Source organism: Oryzias latipes, chromosome 21, assembly GCF_053564925.1.
Source record: "Oryzias latipes strain Hd-rR chromosome 21, Olatipes_Hd-rR_3.1".
NCBI classification, from domain to species: Eukaryota; Metazoa; Chordata; class Actinopteri; order Beloniformes; family Adrianichthyidae; genus Oryzias; species Oryzias latipes.
The window spans coordinates 10,601,971-10,629,015 of NC_136257.1; the positions used below are offsets into that span (position 1 = coordinate 10,601,971).

Below are 27,045 nucleotides of genomic sequence, written 5' to 3' on the forward strand. Positions count from 1 at the left end.
CTTTATTTGAAAAACAAAAACAAAAAAACCTCGTCAGGCTTATCGCTGTGTCTGAATTCTCCAGATAAACCAGCTACTCAGAGTTTGGCAAGTTTCCAAGTCCCTGTTTGGTCAAAGTTTAACTTGTAGCATGTTTTATACGTAGACCTCAAACGGTTGTAGGGACTTGTGTGGCTAAAACCCGTTTTTGTCCCTTTCGGGGTCATGGGGCTGCTGGAGCCTATCCCGCCCACTCGTTGGCGAAGGCAGAAGACACCCTGGACAGGTCGCCAGTCTGACGCAGGGCTGTGTAGCTACCATGGACGGTAAATCGCTGGACAGAGCAGGTGTGACATCACTCAGGGAAAATGCCTTTCCTCCGGCTCCAGCGAAATGAAGCCAATTCAGTCGCAATTTTTCTGTCATTTGGGCGCCACCATTTGGAGTCAGTCAACAGGGATTGGCCCCGAGACGGTCCAAGTCAACATTTGTAAGGCAGTTACTGTTACCAATATGGAGTAAGCTTGTTTGAAGTCCACTCCCCTTCCACTGAAAGCCGTTTGGGACAATCTGTCAATCAAACATGAAGGTGGGGGCCAGCGGGCACCACATGTTTTAACTGAGGCATCTGATTTGTCAGTTGATAACTTGAATGATAAAAAAATTAGGATTAGCAAGACGTTAAAAAGGTTTAAGAACAAGAATTATGAGTCTGACCAATAGAATCACTGAGGAACAGCTGTTTTTCTCTATAGAGGTCAATGGGATTTGGATTTTTTGGAGCCAGCTGGTACTTCCTGTTTGGAACGCCAGGGGGAGGAGTCATTCCGTCCAGTGATGAATACCGTCAATGGTAGCTACACATGATTGTGATAGTTCTGACAGGTCTCTATGCAGGTCTTCTTTTTGAGCAGGTCTGATCACAGCTAGCATTTTTACATGATTAAAACAATTTAAAAACTGCTGCTGCTTTCTGCAGTGACAAGCAGCCAAAAGCAGCACAGGGTTTGGTTTACCTGCTGCTTTTTCCCCCCTTAATTGCCCAAATTATGACTAAAATCAAAGTTCTTTCATCCTTAATAAATTATTACATCAAAAACCATAATTTGTTTTTAGAAATATATTTCTTGCATTTTTTCTAAATTACTCAAACAGGTTTCCATCTTGGTGTTTTTCCTCAATCCGCCATGTTCTTCCCGTCCTTCCCAAACTTCCACCAGACCACCGTGAGGACGACGGCCGTCAGCAGGATGAGGCCGCTCGTCACCAGGTAAGCGATGGGCAGGAAGTGGTTCTGGCCTCCAAACCAGCTCACTGTGGTCAGAACCACTTCCTTTCTGCCTTTGAAGTACTGAACGGGGAAGTCTGAGGAGGGGGGAGGTCAAGGGTTCAAACAGGCTCTGGGTTGGAACAGAGAGTTTGTTTCAAACTGAGCTGAAAGGATACTGTAGGAAATGGTGACGCTGTAGTTTCCTGCTGGAAGCCCCTTGGTGAAGGGTTTGTTGGCCCGGTATAAAAACCCGTAGAGCTTCTTGAAGTTGGGGAAAGCCGCCTCCCTCATCCAAACAAGCAGGTCGTCGTTGATGAAGCCGTTGTTGTTCGGGTCGAAAGGATCCAGCTGGTAGACGGGCTTCTGCCAGTAAGGAGGCCGTGTTGTACCTGCACACGGACACTCAAGACGTCTGCTCCACGCTTCATCTGCTCGCGACGGGGGGCGGCTTACCTTCAAACACCTCCGGCAGAGTCAGGTTGTCCATTTTGGGGTTGCGGTATTTGACGTTTTTGTCCGTGTACCACGTGAGGCCTTTCCGTAAGAGCGGAACGACGGTCGGACCGTTGATGGTGTAATAGGTCAGAATGAAGGAGTCTGAGAGGAAACATAAATGTATTCTACTCAGTTCAGTTTGCCATCTATTGGTGTGGAGTGTCTGCCCCAGGCCGAGTTTAAATATCTTGGGCTCTTGTTCACGTGTGAGGGAAGATTGGAGCGTGAGATTGACAGGTGGATCAGAGCAGCGTCCGTAGTTATCCGGTTGCTGTACTGGTCTGTTGGTGTCTCAATTTACCGGTCGATCTTCGTTCCTGTGAATTTATTTGTAAATTATGGTCAGGAGCTTTTGGTCATGACCAAAAGAACGAAAGAATCGATCAAGAGCAGATGAAAAAAATGCAGCTGGAAAAAGATCAATTAGGAGCCGGTTGAGGTGGCTCGGGCATCTAGTCCTGATGCCTCCCTAGGGAGTTGTTCTGGCTATGTCTCACTGGGCGGAGGCCCTGAGGCTGAGAGACTACGTCTGCCGGCTGGTCTGGAAACGCCGGCAGAAGTGGCCGCGGTGATGGACATCTGGGCATCTTTGCTAAGACTGCTACCCCAGTGACCCGGTAGAACATAGATGGACGGGTTCTACCCAGTCTTGTTGAGTAGGTACTCACAGTTAAAGGAGGTTCGGCGTAAAATGTTAAAAATGGTTCAAATCTGGTGATTCTTGCTTCAGGTCTTTTTGTCACAGTTTTATTCAGATTTATAAAAGACTTACCAGCCGGGCTCAAACCGCAGTTATTCATTTGTCCTCCATGATCAATTGTCAAACAGTTTGCACCATTATGTTTTAAAAAGGACACTACCCAGACCTCACTACCAAATGGGAGCCCCTGATTGGTCATCTTATTACACGTTCAATGGCTGCACATTTTATACGAAGAGCCCCAAAGACGGACTTAAAAACTTGTGTAGCGATGCATTCAGGGACATCCATCGACTTTTCTTTGGAAGTGGCGGCTTTAAGGCACGTGTCTGAGCCCGGTGTGAACGCAGCCTAACGGCGTTTGATGTGCTGGGTTACCGTTAAACATGCTGTTGGCCACGGCGCCACAGGGAGCGATGGGGACCCCTTTCTCATCCACGTCAAATGGTTTGCAGTAACTGCTGGGACTCTAAATCAGGAAAAGGAAAAAAAAACTGCATTTCAAATGTAATAAGGTCATATTTTGTTTAGATATTACCATATAGGTTTGATGGATGTCAACATGCAGCTTAAAGCAAGAACCAAAACCAGTGTGAATCTGAGTTAAGTTACGGAACTAGACCAACTTGAAAGATTTTCAAAATAAAACATTTGAATCCCTCTTTGTTTTTCAAATTGAACTACATTTCTAGCATAGTTTGTTCAATAGAAAGGTACAGATTATGTTTACATTTTCTGTCAGCTGCTTATTTTCGTTTTTCTGGGATCAGGTTCAGAAATGAAGCAGGAACAGTTTCAGAGTTCATGTTTGGTAGTGAGAAAAGTGGGTTTAGACCTTTAAGTTGCTCTTCCTTCCAAGCATCTGGCCATCATCTCTAGAGTCCATGTACCTGCGGAGGTTCTGGTGGAAGTTTCTGAGCCCGTAGTAGATGAAGACGTCCCCCTGCGGCAGAGTACAGCCAGAGGCTTGATTTCCAAACGTCTGCAGCACCAAAGAACTAAACTTTTGACTTTAAAAATGGACCTTAAAGGCTTTCTCGATGGAAAACATGATCATGCAGGTGCACCTCTGCCCTGCATTGCTCACGTTCTTCCTCATTTCAAAACAGAGATTACAGCTGCCGGCCTCCGTGTAGTCCACCTGAAAGTCCAAAGCAGAAACCCAGGAGGAATTTTTCCAACAGAAACTTTCATCTGTGTCCCTTGAATCCAGCGGATCTCTGACCTTCATTTCCTGAGTGTTTTGGACCGTGAGCAGCAGCCACACGCCCAGCAGCATGCAGATCAAAGCCAGCAGGTAGAAGAACGGCAGCACGGCGCTAGCGGTTAGCATGGGAGACCAGGCCGGTAGGCGCTGCTGTTTGAAGGCAGAGTTGTCGGGCCTTCGAGCCAAAGGCCCAGACTTGCTCTTCTCTTTGCCCATAACTGGCAGTTTAGACGGAACTCGCCTCCGAAAACCCTTTTCCTGTTGTGTCAGACCGAACAACCACTCCACTTGTTAGTCTTTCCCTAACAGGGGAAACGGTTGTGGCCTGTTACTCATTAACCACCATTTATGACTCAACTGCGTTTTCAGGGACAGATGTTTGTCTAAATAGACCAAAAATAAAGGTTTTCTAAACAGCAGTGGGAGATCATGACAGTTTCTGGTTTTCCTTTTGCTTCTTCATGCAGAAATGTCAGGGTTTTCCCGATTCAACTCTTGACCTCACTCTCAGGGGGAGAGGCTTCCTAAAGTCAGAGTAAACACAAAAAAAGGATGTGGTTTTCAAACAGTCTGTTTATTCAAGTCATCGCTCCCCGATACCACTCTGGAGTTCCAATGGCCCACTTCCCGGGGTCTGACGATTCCCAAAAGGAAAACAAGGGGGCCTTTCTGAGTGATTCCCGGAACGCCGGTGTCACCTCAAAACACCAACATCTCATGAGGACTGGAGTCCACAACACCATGCAGGCTAAAACAGTCCCATTTTGACTTTTTCTTCTTTGCAGGCAGAAAAGATTCCATTCTCCAGGAGCTTCATGAGGTCCAATTTGATCTGAAAGAAACAAGTAAATCCCAGAGTCTAGAGGAAATTGAATTGACTTTCATTGGAACTAAAGCACTTTCTATGTGTGACGTCACACTTAGGGATGGGTACCGTGCCCAGGTACTGAACCAGTCCCGGGGCCGCATTCTTCAAGACCGCAGTATCGTTAAGATCTGACCTGAATGGTTCTGCTATCGGTACTGGAGAAGAAGATCAAATGAAACATCACACTCATAAATAATAAAAACAATTAGATTAAATAAATATCCTGTCTGGAACATTCTCATTTATAAAGTAAAATGTTTTGTTAAAAAAAAACAATGTTGTTGCATAGTGAGGAAATAAAACACTTTATGTTCTTAATTTGTTATTTATTTATTTTTTTTCGTCCTCAAAAAGTATCGATAAGAGTACCGGATCGATAAGAGTAGTAGTATCGTTAAAACCTTAACGATACCCATCCCTAGTCACACTCGCTCAGTCCAGTTCTCATATCCTGTCGATGCTTGAGACCAGACAACATGAACTGGAACTTATAATCGTTTGAACCACTAGAGGGCAGCAGCTCACCTCTGGAATGTCCACCATCCTCCTGAGCTTCTGGTCCCTCCAGTTCCAGTCCAGAACGACGTACCTCAAAGCCTGCAGGTTGAGGCCCTCTGTGGAGTGAAGTGACACTGAGCAGGCTGCAGAACAACAGCAGCCACACCGGAACGGATCAGACACACTCATACCCTTCTCGATGAGAGCGCTGATCCGGCCGGGAGTGCCAACGCCGATGTGAGCCACGCCTTTCCGCAGCAGCTTCACCTGCTCATCGATCTGCAGGAAGAAGGACTCCTCAACAACCTGCAGGCGTCAGAATGATCCACTTCATCTGAACTACCTTGATGTGCTTAGCGAACAGTTTCACAGCTTTGGCCTCCCCCTTGAACGCCGTCACCTGCCTGTCGACCGCATACAAAGAACTGCTTTGACTGAAACGTTTGGTGACATTAGCCCCACAGCAGACCCGCTCACTTACTTGAGTAGCTCGATGGCTCGAAGCGCAGAGCTGCAAACGATGAGAATAACAACAGAACCGGTCTCCGAGTGCTGCTTTTGGATTTTTGCCCACTTGGGACAAACTTTAAAAAGCAGAAACAAACGCAGCTAAAACCTCAGATGCAAAAAAACGGCACTGGATTTCATCAAAAGTTAGAACGTTGCTCACCTTGTTTCAGGTAAGATGAGAGAGTGTGGGTCAAATCATTACTTGACAGGAAACTGGAGTCTGGATCATGACAAAGCACAAGCAGGGACCTCAGTGGGTCCAACTGAACTCCAGGTCTTCAATAATTGTGTGAGACTCACCGGCCAGTTTCAGCTCCTCCAGCTCGATGACGGAGCGTTTGTCGGAGAAGTACAGCGTGACCAGATCCTGCAGGTCCGCCGGACTGCCGGGCTTTGGGTCTGAGGTCGCAAGAACGTCCGTGATCGTTTTCTTCTTCCTCTGAAAGGAGAACGGAGCGCGCATGAGACCGATTAATCACTGGCCTCCAGTGTAGTCAAGGCTGCAATTCCATAGTTTACCAGCAGGTGTCGCCCCACTCACCTTCCTCTTCTTTTTGGGCTGCAGTTCATCCGTCTCTTTAGTTTGAGGAACCACTGGATGTTTCTGCTCCAAAGGACAGGAATGAAGGACAAAGATCAACGATCTGCTCTAATTCTGCTTTTATTAACTAAACTAAACATTTTATGAATAATAATTTACTTTAATCTTTTAATAACACCTGGTGATTGCTACATTTATTTTTAGATTTTAAAAAAGGAGCACAATATATTTGAAAAAATTCTGTTCGCTTTTGCAAAAACTTTACACTGAATGGGAGGTAAAAACTCCTAAAACAGCAAAAACTTATTCCATTATATCGTATTAGCATGCTAAAGAGTCGCTGGAGTTATTTTATATGAACAGTTTACATATGTAAGCAAAGGGGCCTTTTTAGTACAGTTTTCTCCAAACACATTTTACGTTTTTTTTTCTTTTTTAGTATTTTTTTCACATGTTCTCTACAGTTGCAGGTTAGTTTTTACAAACAAGGAAAACCTGCTCGGTGCTTTTCTTCTTCACTTTGGCTGCTTTGTCTGGTTGCCTCTTCCTCTTCTCTGCTTTCATCTGTGTTTGCTCCACAGGCTTCTCCTCTTCCTCTTCTGCTGCCTCTGAAGCATCTGTTAAAAAAGAGTCAATTTTTTGATTTAACTGACAGACAACAGTAAAAAAAAAAAAAAAAAAAAAAAACCAAAAGGCGTGGATCCTGCAAACAGAATTCTTAATGGTAAAACACTGGAAACACCAGCCACTGTGTTAAACTGCCATCGGTTCTAAATCAAAGGAGATTTTAAGATTTGATTTTGATTTGAAATGGTTTATTTCAAGCAATTAAGTACAAATAATACACAACAGCAATATAATCATCAGTTATACATTGCTTGAAAGGGAGTGGAAGGAAGTCCCACCCCGTTATACTGTAACCATTTTATTACATGATTTATCAATATCCGGTTCCTAGGTTTTATCAGACAGAATTAAAAATCATAAGATATCGATAAAGCACATGACAAAGATGAATTACTTAAGTATTACATCAAAAATAACTATTTTAGAAATCAACATGGCAAATGCAGATCAGTCATCTGAAATATATGCAGATTATGTTACTTATAAAAGCCATTCATATGAATAAAACATAATACTATATCAGTAAAGTAGACACAACACTGTTTCAGGAATTTTCATAGCAAAATTTAATCAAGTATCAAAAGTTAAAAACATGTGCAAAATTATGCTAGATGGTTGTTAAATCCTCAAAAAACAACAAAACAAAACAAAAAACCACAAAAATCCTACAAATCTAATTCTTAATAATAAATTTCTCTCTCCTAATTAGAGTTAAAGATTCAATGGTCACATCACAATCAATAGTTAAACTGGACTGAGTGAGTCTGACGTCACGCATAGAAAACGGCTTACTTCCGCCTCCTACCAAGTGGTCAATTCAGATGCTATTTTTTTGGGAATATGGCTACCGCCATGTTGGAGTCAGACCACATCAGTTGGCAGCGATTAATCCAAAGATATGTCAAAATTCTCGCCCAACTCCCTAAAAAAAAACGATTTAGTGCGGGATTATCTAGTGCCCAGGATTAAAATAAAAATCAGACACCATGCTCACCACTGTTTTGTTACTATTTCACAAAGTAAAAATTAATAAATACAACCATTTTACAAAAAATATTTATGAATCAGCTGTGTTCTGATGATGAAAACTTGGATGGTTTATTAAAATAAAAATAACTTAAAATACTTAAAAAAAAATAACTCAAATGCAATGCATTGTGGTCCATCTTTTCCAATCTAGTGAGCATCGATACACACCGGTGTTTTGCAGAGACTTCTGGGAAATTTCTAGGGGACTTTCTAGGGTAGATTCGGATAGCTCTACAAAATAGTGCACTATATGAGGTGAGTAAGGAAGGAATTCGGACACAGTCTAAGTCGGTCTGAGTCTTGTGTTACTATGGCAACCAGTCAAGAGTGCGTATGTTGGAAGTTTACACCCCTTACCACTTGAAAGCAGGCTAGAGAAAATCTGACAAACGTTGGACGCGAGACCAAATACTTTAATTGAGGCATCTGATTGGTCAGTTTATAACTCGAATAACTTTAACTAAAGAGAAAAACAAGTACAAAAAAATAGGATTATCAAGAACATGTAAAAAAAAAAAAAGTAGCATAGCAAGAATGGTTATTCTGACAATTAAAGTGATTGTTTATAAAAGGTCATGACTTGCTGGTTTTTTTATGAGACAGCAACACGAGCCATCATGGAGTGAAAGAGGAGGATTTTTTCTCTTTTTTTTGTTAAAGATTTATGTTTGTCTGGGAAAACATGGAGAGAAGCAGACTTGTTTGTAACTTACTGCAGAGGAGGATGTGTATGTTTAGAAAAAAGCATTTTTGGATTTACTCTCACAAAAACCTGCCAGCATTCCATCTTTTGCCAGTGTTTAGTTCATCTCCATCCGACCCTCCTTTATGGAGCCACACTAGTGGAAACATCTTAGTGTTGGAGATCTGGGCTTCAGTAAGGAAGAAGGGGATCCATCGAGCAACAGATCGGAACCAAAGAGGAGCTGGAAAAAGAAAAATCTCATATCTATATCCACACTGGAAAAAGTGTCATCTCTCACATGGGAATGAACAAACACCTGTGTGTTTTTCGGAAAACACCTTCCTAAAATCCTCACACAGTTCCCTCTAAGAAGGGAAAAAGAAAATAGACAAGAAGAAAGTTGGAGTTTCAGTGTAAACTGTGCAGCTCCATTAGTTCAATGATGGAAGCGGACATTAAAAATAGTTGCAATTGAAAACAAGTTACTAAGCTTGATTAAAAAACAAAAACAAATTCTATTTACATTAATATATAGATTTTTTTTTGGATTAAAAAAATCATCTTCAAAGACATTCATATTCATGAATTAAATGGAGAAATGTCAGAGTTTGACCTGTGCCGTTACGTAGGAGGCACAGATTTCAGCAGATTTAGGAGGAACATGCCATTCTGGCTGCATGGAGGTAAAAAGAGGGACGACAGCTCCAATTGAAATTGAGCTTTCATGTAGGAATTGAAACATTTGAACAAAAAAAAGGTATCCTTTTCAGGTTAAAAAAATCTAAACTGCATTCAAAAAATTATTTAGTTGCACTTTTGACCTAAACATCAGAAAGGTGGTATAAAAACCCACACATTTTGCATGTTTGTTATACAATAATTTAGATGAACCTAGGACATTTCTGAAATTCCACTCATTGGAGTACAAATTTAGTACATTTTTTGTTAAAATTTTCAACTAAAATCCTTAATAGAGGGAGAAAATTATGGTAACTTTAGGTTCAATTTTTTCACTATAAAATAATCAGCAGCACAAGCTTGAATTGAGCTCAGTCTAGCAAAGATTTGAATCCAGTCCTTAGGGAGCGATGAGGATGGATAGCATCGGGAATGAATCCATCAGAGGAACAGATCATGCCGGATATTTTGGATATAAGTGCAGGAAGGCAGACTGAGAGGAAGGACAGTGAGGATGAGGATGGAGCTACAGGAAAGAGGAAGACCAAAGAGAAGGGTCATGGATGTAGAGAAGGACGTCTGAGGAGGATGCAGAAACAGGATTAGATGGAGGGAGCAGCTGAAACTTTCAGTTCCTTGTAACTAAAAGAATACTCAGAAATAAATCTGCTGTAAAGCGAAAAAGGAATTCCATTACAACAACAGCCAACATGATATTGTGAAACACATGCTATAGTACAAAGAGTGTCTGTTCTGCTCTTTCAAACGTATGGTTTTACTCTGATTTATAGATTTGTTATTGTAAAACAAGAATGACCACCAACGTGGCTGAGCCTGTGCAAAACAAGAAACCATCTAAAGTGTTTGGTATTTGTTTCAGTTTGTTTCCATAACTCAAGAGGGCAGGCCTGAAATCCAAACTCTCACACAGTGGAGGAACACATGATGTCACCGTGGTCGAGCCGTCGGTGAAGGTTCTCGTGTGGTTGGGTTCAATTCATAGAAACTAGAGATTTAGCAGGCGGTCATTGCTCTTCCAGAAATAAAGAGTGAAAACAAAAACTATGAAGGGAACCAAAGAACTCAAGCAAACTAGAGAAAGTGCAAAAGAAAGCTGATCTAGAAAAAGACAAAAACAATGTCTAGTGGATAAACAGGGCTTAGTGACGTGGGTGAAAAGGATTTTCAGTACATCCTAAAAACTAGTGCGACTAACCTGGTTTAACTCTTATTTTGTGAATGGTGCCTACTTTTGACCATCCGGTACTCAAACTGCTGTTGTGACCGTTACTGTAATTGGTACTTTCAGAGTAAAAGCATGCAATTTAAAAAACAAAAGTTGAATGTTTATTAGATGAAAGAAACGGTTCAGCTTCTCTGGATGCAGTAATGACAGACCGCGATTGCATGTTAGCTTAACAACCTGCCTGGTGGTTGAGGCTCTCAGAGGAGCAAAGCTGGCATCGGCAAAGCAGCCTCCAGCTCCAAACCAGGACTTGAGTTCAGAGGGTTTTACATCAATCTGTGTACATAAATCCATCTGACTTATGGTGTGTGGGAAATATTCAGAAGGCACAGAGATCCTATTTGACAAGACACCCTTTGTGTGAATAGAGTAATGATGTGTCAGTGCTTAAATGCAAACAGAAAAAGCCTGCATGAATGAAAAGGAGAAGAAAATTGAAGACATTTGTAATAAAATGAACATCAGAGGGTGTTTTAGGCCACTGGCTAATTCCTTAGTCTCAACCTCCATTGTGGATGGATACAGACTGGCGGCGAAATGGACAAACCACTAAGGGGCACGCAGGTAACCTGCATGAAATTTTAAGATTGAAGACCACTTGTTAAACCCGTTGAGCGAAAATGTCCATGCACAATTTTTTACGCTTAGTGAACGCTTAAACAACATGTAAGGGTTAGTAAGGGTGAAGTAGGTGAGGCTCAGACATGTGTTGAACATGTTAAAAAACACAGTTTTGATTGGAGTGGGTCTTTAGGAATGCAGCCGCTTCCATCTATGACTGTCCATGGGCCCAGTCAAGTTCAAAACCTGCACCACTTATTACGCATGGGTGAGACAAAGCCATTACCAAAAGCTCAAGAGATCCTCGGGACTCATCAACGTCCTTTCATTTTTCTAAAACTTTTCTACCCATTAAATCTCTCTTTAGAACATGAAACTCCAAATATTTGTGAATAATCTCTGTTAAGATGGTGTCAAAAATTGGAGTTTTAAGTTCTGTGGTCCCCTTCTTTAAGTGAAAGCTTCCACTACGAAGGAAGTTCGCTACAGTTTAAATCAGGCAAACATCTCGTCCGTGAGGCTGTTTTCTCCTGCAAAGATTCCCTGAAGTGCCAACGTTTTTTGGCCTCAATAACACCAAACGCTACTTGTTTATATGTTTATGTTTGCTAAAAGCAGGTCAACGATTAATCTCTCTACCTCCTGGGTTACATTTCTTCCAACTAGACCTATTTCAAGTTCTGCTTCCCGTTCAAAGGCAGATACAATCCAAGAAAAATTCAAGATATGTAGGAAGAACTATTTTTTTTTTCCTTCTCAAAACATTTTATAAGACATTTTATTTGCTTTCCTCAAACATTCTGATGTTTTAGAAGAAGAAAAAAAGGCGTTCTTGGCCGCTGTAGGGGTTTGGAAAAGAGCTGAGGAATAGGAGAGATGAGATCATCTTTCACTAATGAGAACCTGCTCTCTTTCTGGGATAAGAAGATTTAGTGGGAGAAAAGTGGCTGGCAGGCAATGTTTTGCTGATGAGGTCGGCCTTCCTAACAGATATATCTGGACAAGCATGACACATGTTCGATCCAAATATACTGTAACTGGTTCATATGGTGTTCATTTACCTTTGGTTGCTTTATGGTGGCAACTACTTGGGTTTTTTTCAAGGCAGATTAAACAAAGTCAACCTTCAAAACTCTGTACGAACACCACATTGTATACATCTTAGAATGACAGACAAATGGCCTTTCCACGAAACATAACAGGAATCATGAGCAATAGAGGTTGATCTAGTCTGAAGCCATTCCTACAGATGGTCCATTATTTGGTTTACCGGTTCTTGATTATTTACAACCTTCTCTGTCAGCATTGAAGCAGTACTGGAGCTCACTGTGGCACCACCTCCTCATGAGCCTCATTATAACAGTACTGTACAGCTGGAAGAAGTGTGCTGGTAAAAAAAAAAAAGTAACAATTTTACAGACTGACCCTTGCTACACTAAGAAATGTAGGTCATTCCTACAGAGAAACTGAAGAGAAAGTTTCTAATACCATCAAAAGTCCCTTAGATATTTTTTACAGGATGTGGTCATCATTCAAAACATGAAAATTGGATTTAATATAAATTCAAGGCCCACTTTTTAATTCATTTCAGGTATTTGTTTATTTTATTTATTTATTTATTACAAAACAAGATTTCAGAAAATTAGAATCTTGTGGAAAAATCTACCTAAATTTTGCAGGGTATGGAGGTTTTAAACTGAGTTCCACCAACTAATCATTTACTAAACTCAAATCACGCACCGCTCCCCAGATATCGTTCAATTGGTTCGGTTTGGTTGAATATGGGGAAAAAACTTCAGACCCGGCAACTAGCCAGAAAACCATCATTGATCAGCTTCATAGTCTGGCTAAGCCACCGAAGTTTATAGCTCACGAGGCTGGCTGTTCAGAGTCCTGTGTCCAAGCAGATCAATGGAAAGTCTAATGGAAGGGCAAAATGTAGCAGGAGAAGATGCACCAGCAAAAGAGACAAGTGTGGACTTAAGCAGATTATCAAAGGGACAAGATTAAAGAACCTGCAGACATCAAGATTCTATCATGTTAAGAGTCCAACAAAATATTGTACAGAACATTTTTCAACAAAAATGTAGTGTTCTATAACTTGACCACAGTAGTGTGAGAATTCTTGTCCAGGCGGTCTTTGCTCATTTGTTTGCTTTATTTCACAGAACCTACATTAGTCTTTTATGTTAACGGTTTACTTTGAACTTTAACCGCAGACACAGTGCTGTAATAGTGCAGTATTTTTGCTCACAGATATCCTGTAAAAACCTCACGTTGACACTGATACACTAAAGACAACATAGATAATGGGGGTTAAGGAAATGAGTTAGAAGCTGCTGTGCTCCTTGTTTTTATATTTACTTGTCACTTTACATTTTTTCTTCTACATTTTTCCTCTGGAGCCTTTTTCTTTGATGACTTAACATTAAATAAAAAGGCCAAGTTACCTACATCTACCCACACAATTATTTGATTACTGCTGTAAACAATCATTCAGTTAGTCAGCTACATTATTCTCAGCCAGATGCATAAAAAAGGAATTTTTTCCTCACTGAAGGACTCAGGAGTGTCAACACAAGCTTTAAAGACCCGTATCCTGGTGGTTTTTCTGTCATTAGAAAAATGTTTTCATATAATTTATAAAATTATGCAATTACACATATTGAATTAGTAGTCTGATAATGATTTTTGAAAATTTATTTCAATATAAACTGCTGGTACTTTTGAGACCGCCATTTGTTCTGAGGCAACAGCAAAACTGTGACGGACTTTGTTGTATTTATTACTTAACTCAATCCCTTTGCAGTCCAAGAAGTGTTCATCCAAACAGATGATGCAACAGCTTGGGGAGTTACTGTACTACCATCACCTTGAGGCCTTTCATGGACTAGAAGAGCAGAAGAAGAGCCAAAAGCATCTCTTCCACAATAGAAAAGCGCTGCGTCTTCCTAATGTTTCATGACAAAGAGAAATGTGAACATTGGACCCAAGTGGTGAAAATGAATGCCTAAGAAAACACAGACGCTTTCAGTTTCCTCCTAAATGAATAGCCTGCATTAAAGACGAGCATGTCGAAATATCCACCCATGATTAACTGAATCCCTCTTGATGTAAAAGAGTTGAGGATTTACAGCTAGAATAGAACAGGCTAAGGGATTTAAATATCCCAGCATGCTGGAACATGCCAGATCTGAGCTTTGTGATGCACGCTTGTGAAGGCTTAGATTCTTGTAGTCTATGTTGGTCTGCAAAGATCCTTGTGGCTACATGAGCCAGCAGAAGCACCGTTGGCTGCTGCTCAACGTCTAGGCAGTGAACCTGACCTTAAGGTAGCCTTTATAGAGCAACTTTACTCAAGACAAACGGAGTACTGTACTTCTTGGATCAAGTTAAGACTTCGCATATAGGCTGGCACTGATCACACTCTGCAAACGCACAGAAAGACATGGAATCCATAATTGGAATGCTCACACTCAGATCAACAAAAGCACACAAAGCAAAAAAAAAAAACTTTTTCTTTTACTTAATGATGAGTCTATGGGTTTCCTAATGAGGGGGGAACATTTCCATGACAAACCAGGGTATGCACATAAATGCATAACTAAATATACTACATTTTAATGGGATTGTAGCCAGTGATCCAGTTTTTTTGTTGGACGTTCTCAGTTCTGGATCACACGAAAGTCTGCTCTCAAATCTACACTTGGAGAAACTGTACGCACACTGGCCTTGAAGGCTTGTATGGAGACTAGTAGTCTGCATTTGTGTGCCAAAACAAAAAAACTGGATGATACAACAAAGCCGCAAATGAAATTTAGGATAAATAGCAAGGTCAGTATAATGGTTATAGTAAAAAAAATTCTATTTGACAAAACCCAAAGTGAAAACCAGGAACATGCAAATGCAATGGCTGTGTCTCATCCAGTCCTAAGAGCAAATACTTGATTAAACAGCAACTTTGTGGATTTGTGGGAACCATTTTTGGATATTTCATACTTTCAGGCATATTTTCTAATTCTAACCAGATTAATTAATAACCTGAATCGCACAGCAGAACCTCAAATTATGCTTGTAGACTTAACATTGAAACTCGACGCCCTTGATGTGTGAATCACGTCCGATGGGAATGCAACATAAGACCATATAGTGTTGAACTATCAAGAGCCCTGGATTTTAATCCAATTCAGACACGTGCTTACTACTTTTCTTTTTCTTCTTATCATCCTTTTTTTTAAAAAGTAAAAGCCTAATAAATATGCACTTTTTATGAAGACCATTTATTAAGACATTGAGTTCCAATTAAAAAACATGGATAGTTTATATAAAATGTTACAAAAAAAATTTGAAATGAGAAATCGTACAAATGCAATGCATTGTGGTCTATGTTAACTGATCAAGAGAGCTTTGACACACACTAGTTTTTGCAGAGACTTCTGGGAAATTTCCAGGGCACTGGATTTTTAATTGTAGATTTGGACAGCTCTACAAAATGGCGAACGCCCTATCTAGCTACCCTAAGTAGTGAGGGAATTCCGACACAGTCCTTGTTTTCAGTGCAGTGGGCTTTTGTTGGGTGTATGCTTAGGTCATTTCAATTTTGTCCCTAAATTTAAAAACACATGAAGAAAGCGCCACATCCCTTTCATCTTCGTTCCCTCGCCGGATTCCTGCTTTGTTTTTACCTAAATTTTTAACTGTGTCTCAATCATGTTTCTTTTCCAAAGTACATGCTCTGAGCCAAAACAACCACTCAACCTGGCTCAAAACTCAAAACAAACTTTTCTTTTTTCTACATAGCTCCACTAAATACCATATGCACAACTGATGAGTTTTAGCTGCAAATTATACAGTGCATTGCAGTCACGCTATACAATCTCTTCATTCAGTATTACCCACGTTGAAGGAGGATTACATAGGCACTTAAAAATTATGATTCACAGTAAACATCAGTTGACTTGCTCCCTAAAATGCATGTATAACAGAATCAGTCTTACATGTTTATTTTACAAAAGAATAGACTGCCGGTAAATTAAAACGCAGGGTCCGAACATTTCTTTCAAGAGAGTGTTTGTTTCAGGCTGTCCAAACGTGCGGCTGTCGTAAATGCTTGACATCACCTGGTTTGGTCCATTGTCTATTGTCTTTTGGCATTCCATCCCAGAACGAACCAAGTTGTTTTAGCGCACCTGATTACAAGCCGCACCCTTTACATTTTTAAAGAGAAAACTATTTTTATACACACACAAGCCGCACCTGTATATTAGCCGCATGCGCCTACGTTTAAACATGTTGTAGCATACATTCTGCTCATCTCCAACAGTCTCAGAGAGGGAGGAGCAAACGCAGATTGCATATTCGCCTTCCCAGTATTATAGCTTATTTATTAGAACACACTCACTACCAGCCAAATAGCATTGATGTCACTTCTGCTCACAGCCACCTCAGTCATGGTGAGGAACTTTACACCCACAATTCCCCACTTCCCATGAGTCTTAGGGGCTGAAAGTGGTGCTAACCCCCGGGTCGCCACACTGTGTTGTAGATTGAGGATGTGAATGTGCTGAAACCACGCGTGCGTGTAAGGAGGAGGGAGTGCGTGCAGCGAAAGGAGGGGAGAGCGTGCGTGCAGCGCAAGAGGGAGTGAGTGCAAGAGCAGCGAAAGTGTGTTGGGGGTGTGTGTTTATGTTTGTTATACAGAGTGAAAGAGAACTGTAATAAAAGAAGGTTTCCCCCAGAAGAAAAATGAATGATTCTTTATAGACCCACTCTGGAGGCTCTGAGGGTCTAAACGGGGAAGTGAAGGAAGATCTGCCTATGGCGGAGAGGAAAGAAAGAAAAAAAGTAATCGCAGGAAAGGTTCAACACATGATATTTACAAAGAACGACAGTACACAGAAAGAGTTTTCAAAGTTGTAAAAATATACCTGAGCTTTTCTTTCCAAACAGAGCCTGTGACACGGCAGTAACACGGCAGCAATATGGTAGTAACAGGGCTGGCTAAAAAAAACATACCGGTAAAAGTCAAAGAGCTTTCTTCATCTTCCTCCTGTGCACTGAAACCATAGAAGTCTGCCTCCTCAGTGTCGGATTGGAATAGCGTCAGATATTCTTCGCCACACTCTCTTTCTCTCCTTTGTTGTAGTTGTCAGTGTCACTAAGGCAAATTCACTCCTGAGCTTGCGCTGTTCTCTCCATCAGCAGACCGGCTTTTCCACAACTGTTGGCGATGGTGGATTTTTTCACACTGCTTTTAATGAGTGCTTTTTAACTTGAAAGCTGTGTCATATTATAGTGGTGGTCACGTGCACGTTGGTTCTAATAGCAGAAAGGGATTGTGGGATGCGGCCAAAATAGGGCTGAGCATGGACGTTTCTTTTTGTTGCACCATGAATGAGGGGTCTAAGAGCAGAAGTGACCTCCATGCTGTTTGGCTGCTTATGCGCGTGCCAATTTAAATGGGCTTGATTCCGAAAATTAGAGTAGGCATTCAGCTTCTCTCATTGCCTCCTCTTGAAACTGTTGGTAGTCAAGAGACATATGGTTCACGGATAGTTTTCCATTGCAGTCAGTTATATGAGTGACAGCACAGATGACTAACAGCTAGAACCCTCTGCTGTACTTTTTGAATTCCCGTGAGTATCTGTTCGTGCTTTTCATTCTCAAAGCGGGAATTTACATTAAACTTGCATTCCCCCTGTCTCACGCATACCTTTTCTGCTCGAGCGCCCCTAGCATCGGTTAGAAAAAAATCCATAAATTATCCGCATCCTTGAATAAGCCACAGGGTTGAAAGCGTGTGACAAAAGTAGCATCTGGAAATTAAGGTAATTTCATTTGCAGTACCTGTAAAAGACTGTCTACAGGTTAAAAACTACCAATCCCAGCCTGCCTATTAAAGATGATACAACACTTAACCAGAGCCAGCCTTTCAGAGTAAACTATATATATGGTAATATATTACCTGTGACACATTAAAGAGCGATTTTTAAAAAATGAAATGAGTTATTTTCGCAGTTCATTTTGCTGCTCAAAAGTAAGACGACTTGATTTCTGAGGCACCGCCTTTAGTTCCTTGTGAGTCCCGCCTATTTCATGACGTCAACCTAGAGTCAACCTTGGCAGCACGTCTGTGTCTCGCCCACAATAACAAACTATATAAAAACTTTTGCAAAGATGAATGTGCATATTGCGCAAAGAAATGGCTGTTTTGCCAATCCCTGCAATCTCCACGGAGAAGGTGGGTGTGTGTGTTAGCCTAGGGGTGGTGCTGGCAGCACAGACTGTTCCTGAAAGGGGCTGTTCTCCACATCATCTATAACACAATGTGAGAACCCGCACGTTTTTGTGGATTGGGATGGGCTGGTCCTCAGAGCACAGGAATACTCAGAAATGTGTGAATGGATCAAAATACCACTTTGGGGTCGTTTTTCATTAGGAATGGACATAATAATAGACCTAAAAGCTCAGTTGATTATGCATGATATGAATTTAGCATCATTTCAACCATTTAAAGTCCAAATATGCATCATTAGCTTATGAAAAGGCCAACTAACAGGATACTATTGGTTAATCTGAATTTCTTCCCAACCCCTCTGGCTCCTCCCTATTGCTACAATTGTAGGGGCATTTGAAGCTGTAGTGGTGTCCGAAGTTGTTTTTTTAAGGAGGAGCCGTTGCAACTTAGGGCTAGTTATCCCTCCGCTGGTAGGTTGTTCCATGTTGCGCTTGTGATGTGGAGGAGAAATGCATTTCTTCACGTGGGTGTGCTATGAAGCAAAGAAGTTTAAATTTAAATAAATGCAAGTAATGACTCTGTTTTTGCATGACTTAAAATCATAAAACTGATGTAGCCATGTATTTTCCAAACACTAGCAGCTACACGTTAACATAGATTACCGGCAACTGTTCATGAGTGGTAGTAACGTTCAGATTTGATCATGCTGTTCACAAGTCCAGTGAACAGTGTCATGGCACACTTCTACAAGCAGGCCAAACCCTCATATGAAAGAACAGAACAATGACCAGTCACAGCAACCAAACAAACAAACAGTACTTTGAAGTAAAATGTACTCTGGTATGAAACAAATGGTGGGCTGTCAGTAGGCCCTAAATAGAGGGCTACATCCTGAAAGTAATCTCTTCATTTTAAAACCACAACACAGTAGGATAGAAATAGAAGCATAGCCCTATCCTAATGATGATGACAGAACAGGAGGGCTGCACAGTGCAGCTAAATTCCTTATTACATCAATATCCACAAACTAATAGTTGAAATACAGTTGATCTCAAAAGCCATTTTACTTTTGGGGCACATGCTTTTCTGCAATTGAATTTAACCTGCCAAACTGATTCCAGGATTTAAGATGGTTCCTAAAAGCAATTATTACGAAATAAGACTGAGATTCTAAACTAAGACTTACTTTTAGTTTTACAAAATGCTGAACATCCGAATCTACGGGGTTGACTAATTTTAAAACAAGTAAAAAAAAAAAAAAGACGAACAAGTTTTGTTTCATTTAGTACCTTGCAGCAAATAATGTGTGCATGCAGGGTCCAAAATTCACACTTGCGAGCATTTTTTCCTGTTTGTTTGGAAAGTAAAGATTAGAAGGCTACTTATTAGCCCACCTTTGGGTGACTTCCTTTAATGCTCCTCCTGTACTGTGTGCATGCTAGGTGAACAAATGGGCACGCAATACGGGAATGTATTGTACATTAATTGATTGAATTAATTGATTAACCCCACACTAAATTTCTGTGCCAAATAGGTCAAAATGTTTAGCAAAATGAAGCCACATTGTTCAATGCACCTTATATTCCGGTGAGCCTTATGCATTAACATAGGCTCGTTCATTGATAAGGCACTACACTATAGGACGGGCTTTACAGTCTTTAAAATTTGGTAAATAACTTTAAACTCCTAGAGTCATGTATTCTTGAGCTACAAGCCAGAAAACGTTTAAAAGAAGAGAAAGAAAAATAAACTATATTCACATTGTTGGTAACAAAGACAAAAATACACAACTGCAGTTTTGGGGATCCTTTTTCTTTGATTTAATGCTGGTTGCCAGAGCTAAGTACAAATGATCCTCTCTTATTTTTTCCTCAAAGCACAAAGATTTGACTTGAGTAATAACAGAAAGAGAGAATTTGTAACTGAAGGCAGCAAGAGTGTAGTGCAGAAAATCAGCATTTCCAAAACTACCAACATAAATCTACAGTGTAGAAAGAAATGACAGAGAAAGATTTTTAAAACCAATTGCTAGACGGAGACATATGGATGCAATTATAGACTGATGATGTCATCTTCAAGTCAGGTTATCAGGCCTGAGGCAAAGCAGCTACAACTCCAACCATGTTTCTCTGAAAACACGCGTGTTCCACAAACACAGCCTGAAATGCTCGGCATAACTTTGGAAAAGCTCCATCTTTTGAGATACGCCAGCCCAGGTCTGACTTTTATGCAGCATAACTAATACGTGTATTTAAACTAATCCGCTTACAGAAAGTTTTGTTTATTAGAATTTGAACATTCATTAAAGATTTTCTTTTAATATAAATTCTGCCTATACACAAAACCACTCTGTCCTTCCCATTAGCCTCTTTGGCAGGGCTACACAATGACCTCATCTGGAATGGGCCTAAGCACAGAAAAAACACACGCACACACACGGCCATAAGCCTACAGAGCCCCATATAAGGATTTACTGATGATGTAATGGGCGCCACTGACTGCTAGTGAGACTTGGTGTGCAGAGCCCTTCTCATAATGTTTGGTTTTCCGGATGGAATGTCCACATCACTGGGATCTCTGGGAAAGGGAGACGTGAAGGCAAAGGAAAGCATGCTCTCCAAGAATCTTCTTCAAAAGAAGAAAAACCAGCAGCCCTGCTCAGGTAGGAAGAAAATCAAAAAAGCCTTTTAATTAAAAGCTTAGTTCAAACTAAGAAATCAGACAAACGGATGTCTTACAAAGTGGTTCAATCTACAGAATGAAGCATTACAAATTGTTTTAACTTGTTTGTTAAAAGTAAGGAAATTAAGTTTTATTTATATGGATGATCTACACTTAAGTTTTTTCTTGCATTTGTGAATTTGTAAATATTAGCAACTAAGAAAGATGGTTCCTCTTATACATATATGTATGAGTTCTTTTATTCTGCAAATATTTGGAAAATGTGACCACAGTATCAAAGAAAATACTTGGATTAATGTTTGAAAAAAACTATCATCTCATCTTAATGTTGTAACCACTGAAGAAATTGGTCAACTTTCTTTTTAAATAAGCTACAAAGTTGATGCTTTAAACAAACACATTTTAAGGTAAAATAATTGTTATTGTTTACATGCATTGGTGAACTATAGGTTAAAGAAAAAATCTCCCCCTTTTTGGGGTTTTTCTGACAGAGAAATGGTGACTTTATGTCTTGTGTTTAGGGACGTGCTGATAATTCAAGAACAGCAGGGACCTTCTGCCTCTTTAAGCTGGACTTTGGTAGCTTCTGAAGATAAGAAGATGGCTGGGTGCAGCCTCAAGAGTACTCGAGTGTAAGCATGATGTCTTAATCAACCAAAATTCCCTGCTAGGGGACCATCTGCCATGCTAGTAAAGCCTGCTTGTTGTTTAGAGGAGAAAATGTGCCCCACAGAACAGGAATGCATCATGTTTTGTGTTTTGTTTGAAAAACAGAAGAACAAAAAAAAAAAAAACTCTAAACCACTGTAGAAACTTCCAGCATAATGTGCTCTGCGCGAGCAACATTTTTATGTTAAAACTACAGCGACCCTGAAGTACAAATCACGCCAACAAATGACTCAAAGCAAAAACATAAAGATCACAACAACAAAAGAAAAAAAAAAAAAAAAAAACGTAAAAAAACCCACTACATTTTAAAAATGTAAAAAAAATATTCCACAAACCTTAACGATTCCGGAAAAAGTTGAGATAAAAATGAAATGTTTCGAAAAAACCAAAGTAACTTTTAGTAATCCAAACAAAACACAATAAGAAATCAGAAAAGGTAGGTACTGTGGGACATCGCTGATTGGGTGATGACGTTTGAATCCATGACATTCGAGTCAAAAGTTTCATGATTAGCACAGAGAAGATCCATTATCGCTTCACAGATAATAACTTACAGTTAAAATGATGGAAAAACGTCATGTTTTTGCATTGACTATTATCTTGGTGTGATTTGCACTTCAGGGCCACCGTACAAAACGGATTAAAGACAGGACATAATCTGTTTCATAAGATCAAGAACATCAATCTATTACTGACATCTGCCTGCTTAATACTGTATAAACTTGCTTCTCTTTACAGATTTGGGATCTAAATAAGAAACAACAGAAGGAACAAGAACAGAATCAAAGGACTATCGCAATAAGGGGAATGTGACTATTCTTAACCGTCCTACATCGCTGTTTAAGGAGAATTAAACGTCTGAGTTAAAGAAAACAGGAATGACATAAATTCTGAGACCCGCTTTTACTATATTGAACAGAAATTCCATACTCTAAAAGAGAAGACAGAACCCAAAACCCCAGTATTCTGGAAACCTGCAATCCAGTTTCATCCAAGACGTAATGACAACCCCAATCCTACTTTCAGAGGTGGACATCCTGAGGAGGAGGGTGATGGAAATGGAGGCAAAGGACGAAGAGCTGATCCGAATGGCAGATCAGTGTCGGGAGCTGGATCACAGGCTTACCAAAGAGAACCGCCTTTGCCACGGTCTGAGAGTTGAAGTGGTGAAGCTCAATGGCAGAATCAACAAACTGGACAGGGTAGAGGAGGCTTTAGGGAAAAGCAGACAGGACTGTAGCGTTCTGAAGAACAGCTTGGAGCAGGAGACAGAGGCCAGAAAGATGCTGACGGCTGAGCTGGACACACTCAGAGTTAAAGTGAGGGAGCTGGAGGCTGTTGAAGGCCGAATGGAAAAGACGGAAACTGTTGTCAGGCAGGATCTGTGCAAGCTCAGGTCACTTACTGTAGCCTTGGTAGAAGAAAGGAAGAGTATGGCGGAAAAGCTCAAACAGGCGGAGGAGAAAATGAACAGAAAAGAAAGCCAAAGAAATGAGTTCGGGAGTTCAGCAACAGCAGAGAGACTTAAGGAAGAGAGTCAGACCGCATTACGGTTTAGCACCGATTTTGAAGAGAAGATAAAAAGCATCGTAAAGGAAAAGGCTGAGCTCCAAAACAGACTCAAAACGGAGGAAGAGAAGAACCAAGAGTTAGAAGGTAAAATAACCACAATGAAGAAAAAATTAGATGCCTTTGACAACAACAGAAAAAAGGAGAAGTACGCTCACATCTCCATTCCAAACAACCACACAGACGACAACAAGATTAAAGAGCTGACGCAGGAGCTGGATGCGCTGCGGAAGAGACTCCAGGACAAGGAGGTGTTAAAGCGTGAACTCATCAAAGTAGAGAAAGATTTTGAGTTCCTTGAAAAGAAGCTCCAGGAGGAACAGCAGAGAACACAAGCCCTAACAGGAGAGCTTGAGCTTGCGAAGAAGGAGCTTTCCAGGTACGAGCATGAAGAGAAGCAGGAGGTCAACCAGGAGCATCTTCTGCTGTGCCATCTCCAGAAGGAGCAGGTTAAATCCAGACTCCTAACCAAAGAAGTAGATAGCCTGAAGGAGAAACTACAAAAGCTGACAGGAACAGAGGAAAGCACCTGCAGGGCACAAGTGGATCATACAAGACTTCAGAGAAAACTCACCCAGCAGGAAATCCAGAACAAAAAGTTGGCCATGGAGATGGAGGATCTAAGGAGTGAGCTCGAGGAGTACAAGCACATCCAGAACCTCCATTTCAACAAAGGAGTGCAAACTGAACCTGCAGAGAACTCAGTTCCCGACCTCAACAGATGCCATAAGAGGTCAAACGATGAAACCAGCGGGCAGCATGGGAACAACAACACGAGCGCCTCCAACAGAAGCTCCCTGGTGTACAGCTTTCACTCCGATAACAGCAGCATTTATTCCAGGAGCCATTCCGAACCAGACAAGGCCCAAACGCTCAACGGAGAGGTAATGATGCTGACGCACACACCCGGGCAGCCTCTACACATCAAAGTAACGCCCCATCACACTCGAAACACAGCCACGTTCGAGATTAGCGGACCCTCTGGAGAAAACGCAACGTCGTACACGACGACTGCGGCCGTCGTCCCATCACCTGGCATGTCTCCTAAACAGAGGATCAGCATCACTCCAGCAAGTGACACCGATTCAAGCCCCAACTGCACCACCTCCCAGCTAAATCCAGCATCCATCTCCCAGCTGGTAACTTCAAATCTCTCATCAAGCTCCATAACGCCAGACAACAGCTCACCGATGAAGATAGTCACCGTCAGGACTTGTTCTCCTGAACCAAGCGAAGCTTTAGGTCGGAGCAGTTTCTGCAGCACTCCTGAGCAGCTCAGCAAATGGCAGAGTGAAGAGTCTGAGAGCAACGACACCAGTCCCAGCATCCTCACAGCAGAAGACAGTAAAATCCACATCCATTTAGGGAGCCAGTATTTACCATCTCTGAATGGTACGGACGGCAGAAGCCTGCACACTGTAGGCCCATACTGTCTTCAGCATCAACAAAGCACGCAAGTGATTTCCAACGGCTGTCTGGTCAAAAGTGTGGGGAAGATTACGAGCAGCATCACGATTTCTCCGGCTTTAGCTCCTGCATCATCAAACATCACAGTGAAAGGTCTTTACAGCTGTGAGTAGACCAAAAAAAAAAAAAGGAAGAACCGTATTTTTAGAGTCATAAGTTGCTCTGAAGAATAGGTTGAAGATGCAAAATTATGCATAGAAAAATATCATGTACACGTCGCTCTTTTGGGAGAAGTTTATTTAACAAAATACGAGAACAAGAACTGATATTTTACCTTGAAAGGCAAATCCTAATAACAGAATAGATAATAATAACAGACTGAATATCTGCACGCTTCACTACAATAACAATTTGATGCTTTTTTAGCTTCAGGAATTATTCAGGATTTTTGATGTGGTTGAAAATTTGTTTCTTAAAGAAGTATATTTGATGGATGACAGAAAAGAACAACAGATTGCTGTCAACCCTTTCTTTAAAAAAAAAAAAAAAATTTGATCATTTACCATCACAATGTGGATCTGTAGTTTCCAATGTCAAAAACTAGACAAATAAAATGTATCTTAAAATATATGGATTAAAATAATGACATAAGACAATAGAAACCGACATAATTGGTAAAAACATTTGTTTCTTTTTGGTTCAAGTTAAAATGCAAAAAATGTCTTCCACTCTTTTCAAATCAATGTCTGTATATTTAATTATACAGATACAAGCCAAGTCATCAATCAACTCTGATCACCTTTAACTTAAGGTCTGAGCAGAATTTATCAGATACATGTCAGATACATGATATATATCTTAGTCACATCTGTGCAAAATGATCCACATTGTCATTTTTCTCTGAGTTATTCTCTGAGCTATTTGCAAGTCCTTTATTTCCTCGTTTTTAAAAGTTAATCTAACATTTAGACTTTAACGATCTTTTGTGCCTTGGCAATTTTCATCTTGTCATCTGCTTTTGAACGGCTGCAGTGTGCAGAAAATAGAGTAACCATAAAGCTGTTGGAGCTATAAACCCAACCTCAACAGAACCAATGAACAGTTGAACTTGTTTTCAGGGTAAATGTTTTGGGGTATTTCAAATATCTTATATTCTTACCTTTCTATGAACGACTGGATGACAAAAAAAAAGATGTTTTTTTTACTCCATCGTGTATTTTAATCAATCTAATATGTACTGCTTTTTTATGTGTTTAGAAACATTTTATTGTGTTTAACTTTTTATTTGTACGTGTCAATGTCATACAAAAACGAATAAAAAAATGTTTAAAACTTCCAGAAAAGCGGTTTGTTTTAATTAGATCAGAGCACAGCAGCGTCATTGGTTTCTCTGTCAGGGAGGGACACATTGTAAGGAGGACGTGACTGCCCCCTAACGGCCTGTACGCATGCTAACAGCAGCAACCTTCTTCAGTTTTACACAATCAATACCTATTTAGCTAAGTACATTTAAAAGGTTGTACTCTTTGGAAGTTAAAATACAATAAACAACTCACGGCACACAAAAGATTGAGCGATTTAAACGCCGTTGAAATGCGTCACACTGACAGACACAAACACGTGTGTTTCTGTAGTGTAGGCTTTCTTAAAGTTTGAGTAAAAATCACTCGTGCAGCTTAAAAAAATCAAAGGCATACTACTCACAAACGCACTCGTCGTTACCTTTTTGTCATCATAACTCGGTTAACTTAAAGGTTGAAGAGCTGCAGCTAAAGGCAGCAATTACCTAAGTTTGGCTAGCTTTGCTAATTAGCCAAAAAAATAATAAAGCTGTGTTGAGGTATTGAGCACTTCCTAAATACGGCATGATATGCTTTAGAGTGGAGTTAAATTCTTAGGTAAATACCTGCATTGTCGTCGTGCTCCCACCACTCATCGCCTAAATCGTCTCCCATCCTAAATAACCTACTGCTTAATCCAAATATACCGCTAACGAGGCGTGCTAAGGGTGCGTTCAAGCCTGCTCGGTGTGAATTACCATTTACATCTCAAAGTATAAAAATAAATAAAAACTAAATGATTTATTTAAATACATTTACAGCGTAGATGTTTACATTTTTATTCCCCTTGAATAATAAATTGAAATGAATTAAAATCCGACTTTTTCAGGGAGCACGAGTGTTATTTTTTACAATTGAACGCAAACGTCACATGGGGGAGGGACTTCAAGTCACGTGCATAAAGATTCTGAGGTTTTTTTTAGGCAAAGTTAACTTGGGAGTTGGAGGTCAAAAACGAGACCAATAAAGAGCTTACAACCCTTTAGCAAAAAGTACTACACTTGAAGGGTAGTTTTTGTAGTATACTTGAGTATAAGTATAACAAATAATTGTCCTAAGTTTGATTCGTCATTGCATGAATGGATGACTGATGATTGTACTGTTGTTGTGTATTATTCTTATTTGATTGCTTGAAATAAACCATTTCAAATCAAATCAAATATACAACTGATTACATCTTCGGATTAAATTGAACATTTTAAGTTTACAATATACAGATAGTATAAAAATAAACTTCAAGCATACTG

General features: G+C 40.4%; 3 protein-coding genes across 3 annotated transcripts; 1 reads left to right on the forward strand and 2 right to left on the reverse strand.

The window, feature by feature from the left end:
- Positions 1–1,084: 1,084 nt before the first annotated feature.
- On the reverse strand, positions 1,085–4,064 carry tmem30c (transmembrane protein 30C). The gene is made up of 7 exons (XM_004085658.5): positions 3,670–4,064; positions 3,469–3,585; positions 3,280–3,387; positions 2,823–2,913; positions 1,703–1,846; positions 1,426–1,638; positions 1,085–1,344 (listed from the first exon to the last, which is right to left on the reverse strand). The coding sequence occupies exons 1-7, from the start codon at positions 3,865–3,867 to the stop codon at positions 1,157–1,159; spliced, it is 1,059 nt and encodes a 352-aa protein (XP_004085706.1). The 5' UTR covers positions 3,868–4,064; the 3' UTR covers positions 1,085–1,156.
- A 142-nt stretch (positions 4,065–4,206) lies between these two features.
- cmss1 (cms1 ribosomal small subunit homolog) lies at positions 4,207–26,516 on the reverse strand. Its single transcript, XM_023951050.2, has 10 exons — positions 26,365–26,516; positions 6,564–6,685; positions 6,069–6,131; positions 5,828–5,966; positions 5,688–5,747; positions 5,499–5,601; positions 5,361–5,421; positions 5,209–5,296; positions 5,045–5,133; positions 4,207–4,483 (listed from the first exon to the last, which is right to left on the reverse strand). The coding sequence occupies exons 1-10, from the start codon at positions 26,411–26,413 to the stop codon at positions 4,400–4,402; spliced, it is 858 nt and encodes a 285-aa protein (XP_023806818.1). The 5' UTR covers positions 26,414–26,516; the 3' UTR covers positions 4,207–4,399.
- On the forward strand, positions 20,604–24,654 carry LOC101167844 (filamin A-interacting protein 1-like). The gene is made up of 3 exons (XM_011493281.4): positions 20,604–20,793; positions 21,335–21,445; positions 22,221–24,654. Exon 3 carries the CDS (start codon positions 22,484–22,486, stop codon positions 24,629–24,631), a length of 2,148 nt encoding a protein of 715 aa, XP_011491583.1. The 5' UTR covers positions 20,604–20,793; positions 21,335–21,445; positions 22,221–22,483; the 3' UTR covers positions 24,632–24,654.
- Positions 26,517–27,045: the final 529 nt, after the last annotated feature.

Excerpts from the sequence above, each read along its gene's own strand:
- tmem30c (XM_004085658.5), bottom strand. The coding sequence starts at position 3,867 with ATGGGCAAAGAGAAGAGCAAGTCTGGGCCTTTGGCTCGAAGGCCCGAC. Across the intron at positions 3,388-3,468 it reads CCATCGAGAAAGCCTTTAAG|GGGGACGTCTTCATCTACTA; the intron begins GTCCATTTTTAA and ends ACTCTGCCGCAG. Across the intron at positions 1,345-1,425 it reads CAGCGTCACCATTTCCTACA|ACTTCCCCGTTCAGTACTTC; the intron begins GTATCCTTTCAG and ends CCCCCTCCTCAG.
- LOC101167844 (XM_011493281.4), top strand. The coding sequence starts at position 22,484 with ATGACAACCCCAATCCTACTTTCAGAGGTGGACATCCTGAGGAGGAGG.
- cmss1 (XM_023951050.2), bottom strand. The coding sequence starts at position 26,413 with ATGGGAGACGATTTAGGCGATGAGTGGTGGGAGCACGACGACAATGCA. Across the intron at positions 5,748-5,827 it reads GGAGGAGCTGAAACTGGCCG|ACTCCAGTTTCCTGTCAAGT; the intron begins GTGAGTCTCACA and ends GTCATGATCCAG. Across the intron at positions 5,134-5,208 it reads CAGCGCTCTCATCGAGAAGG|AGGGCCTCAACCTGCAGGCT; the intron begins GTATGAGTGTGT and ends TTCACTCCACAG.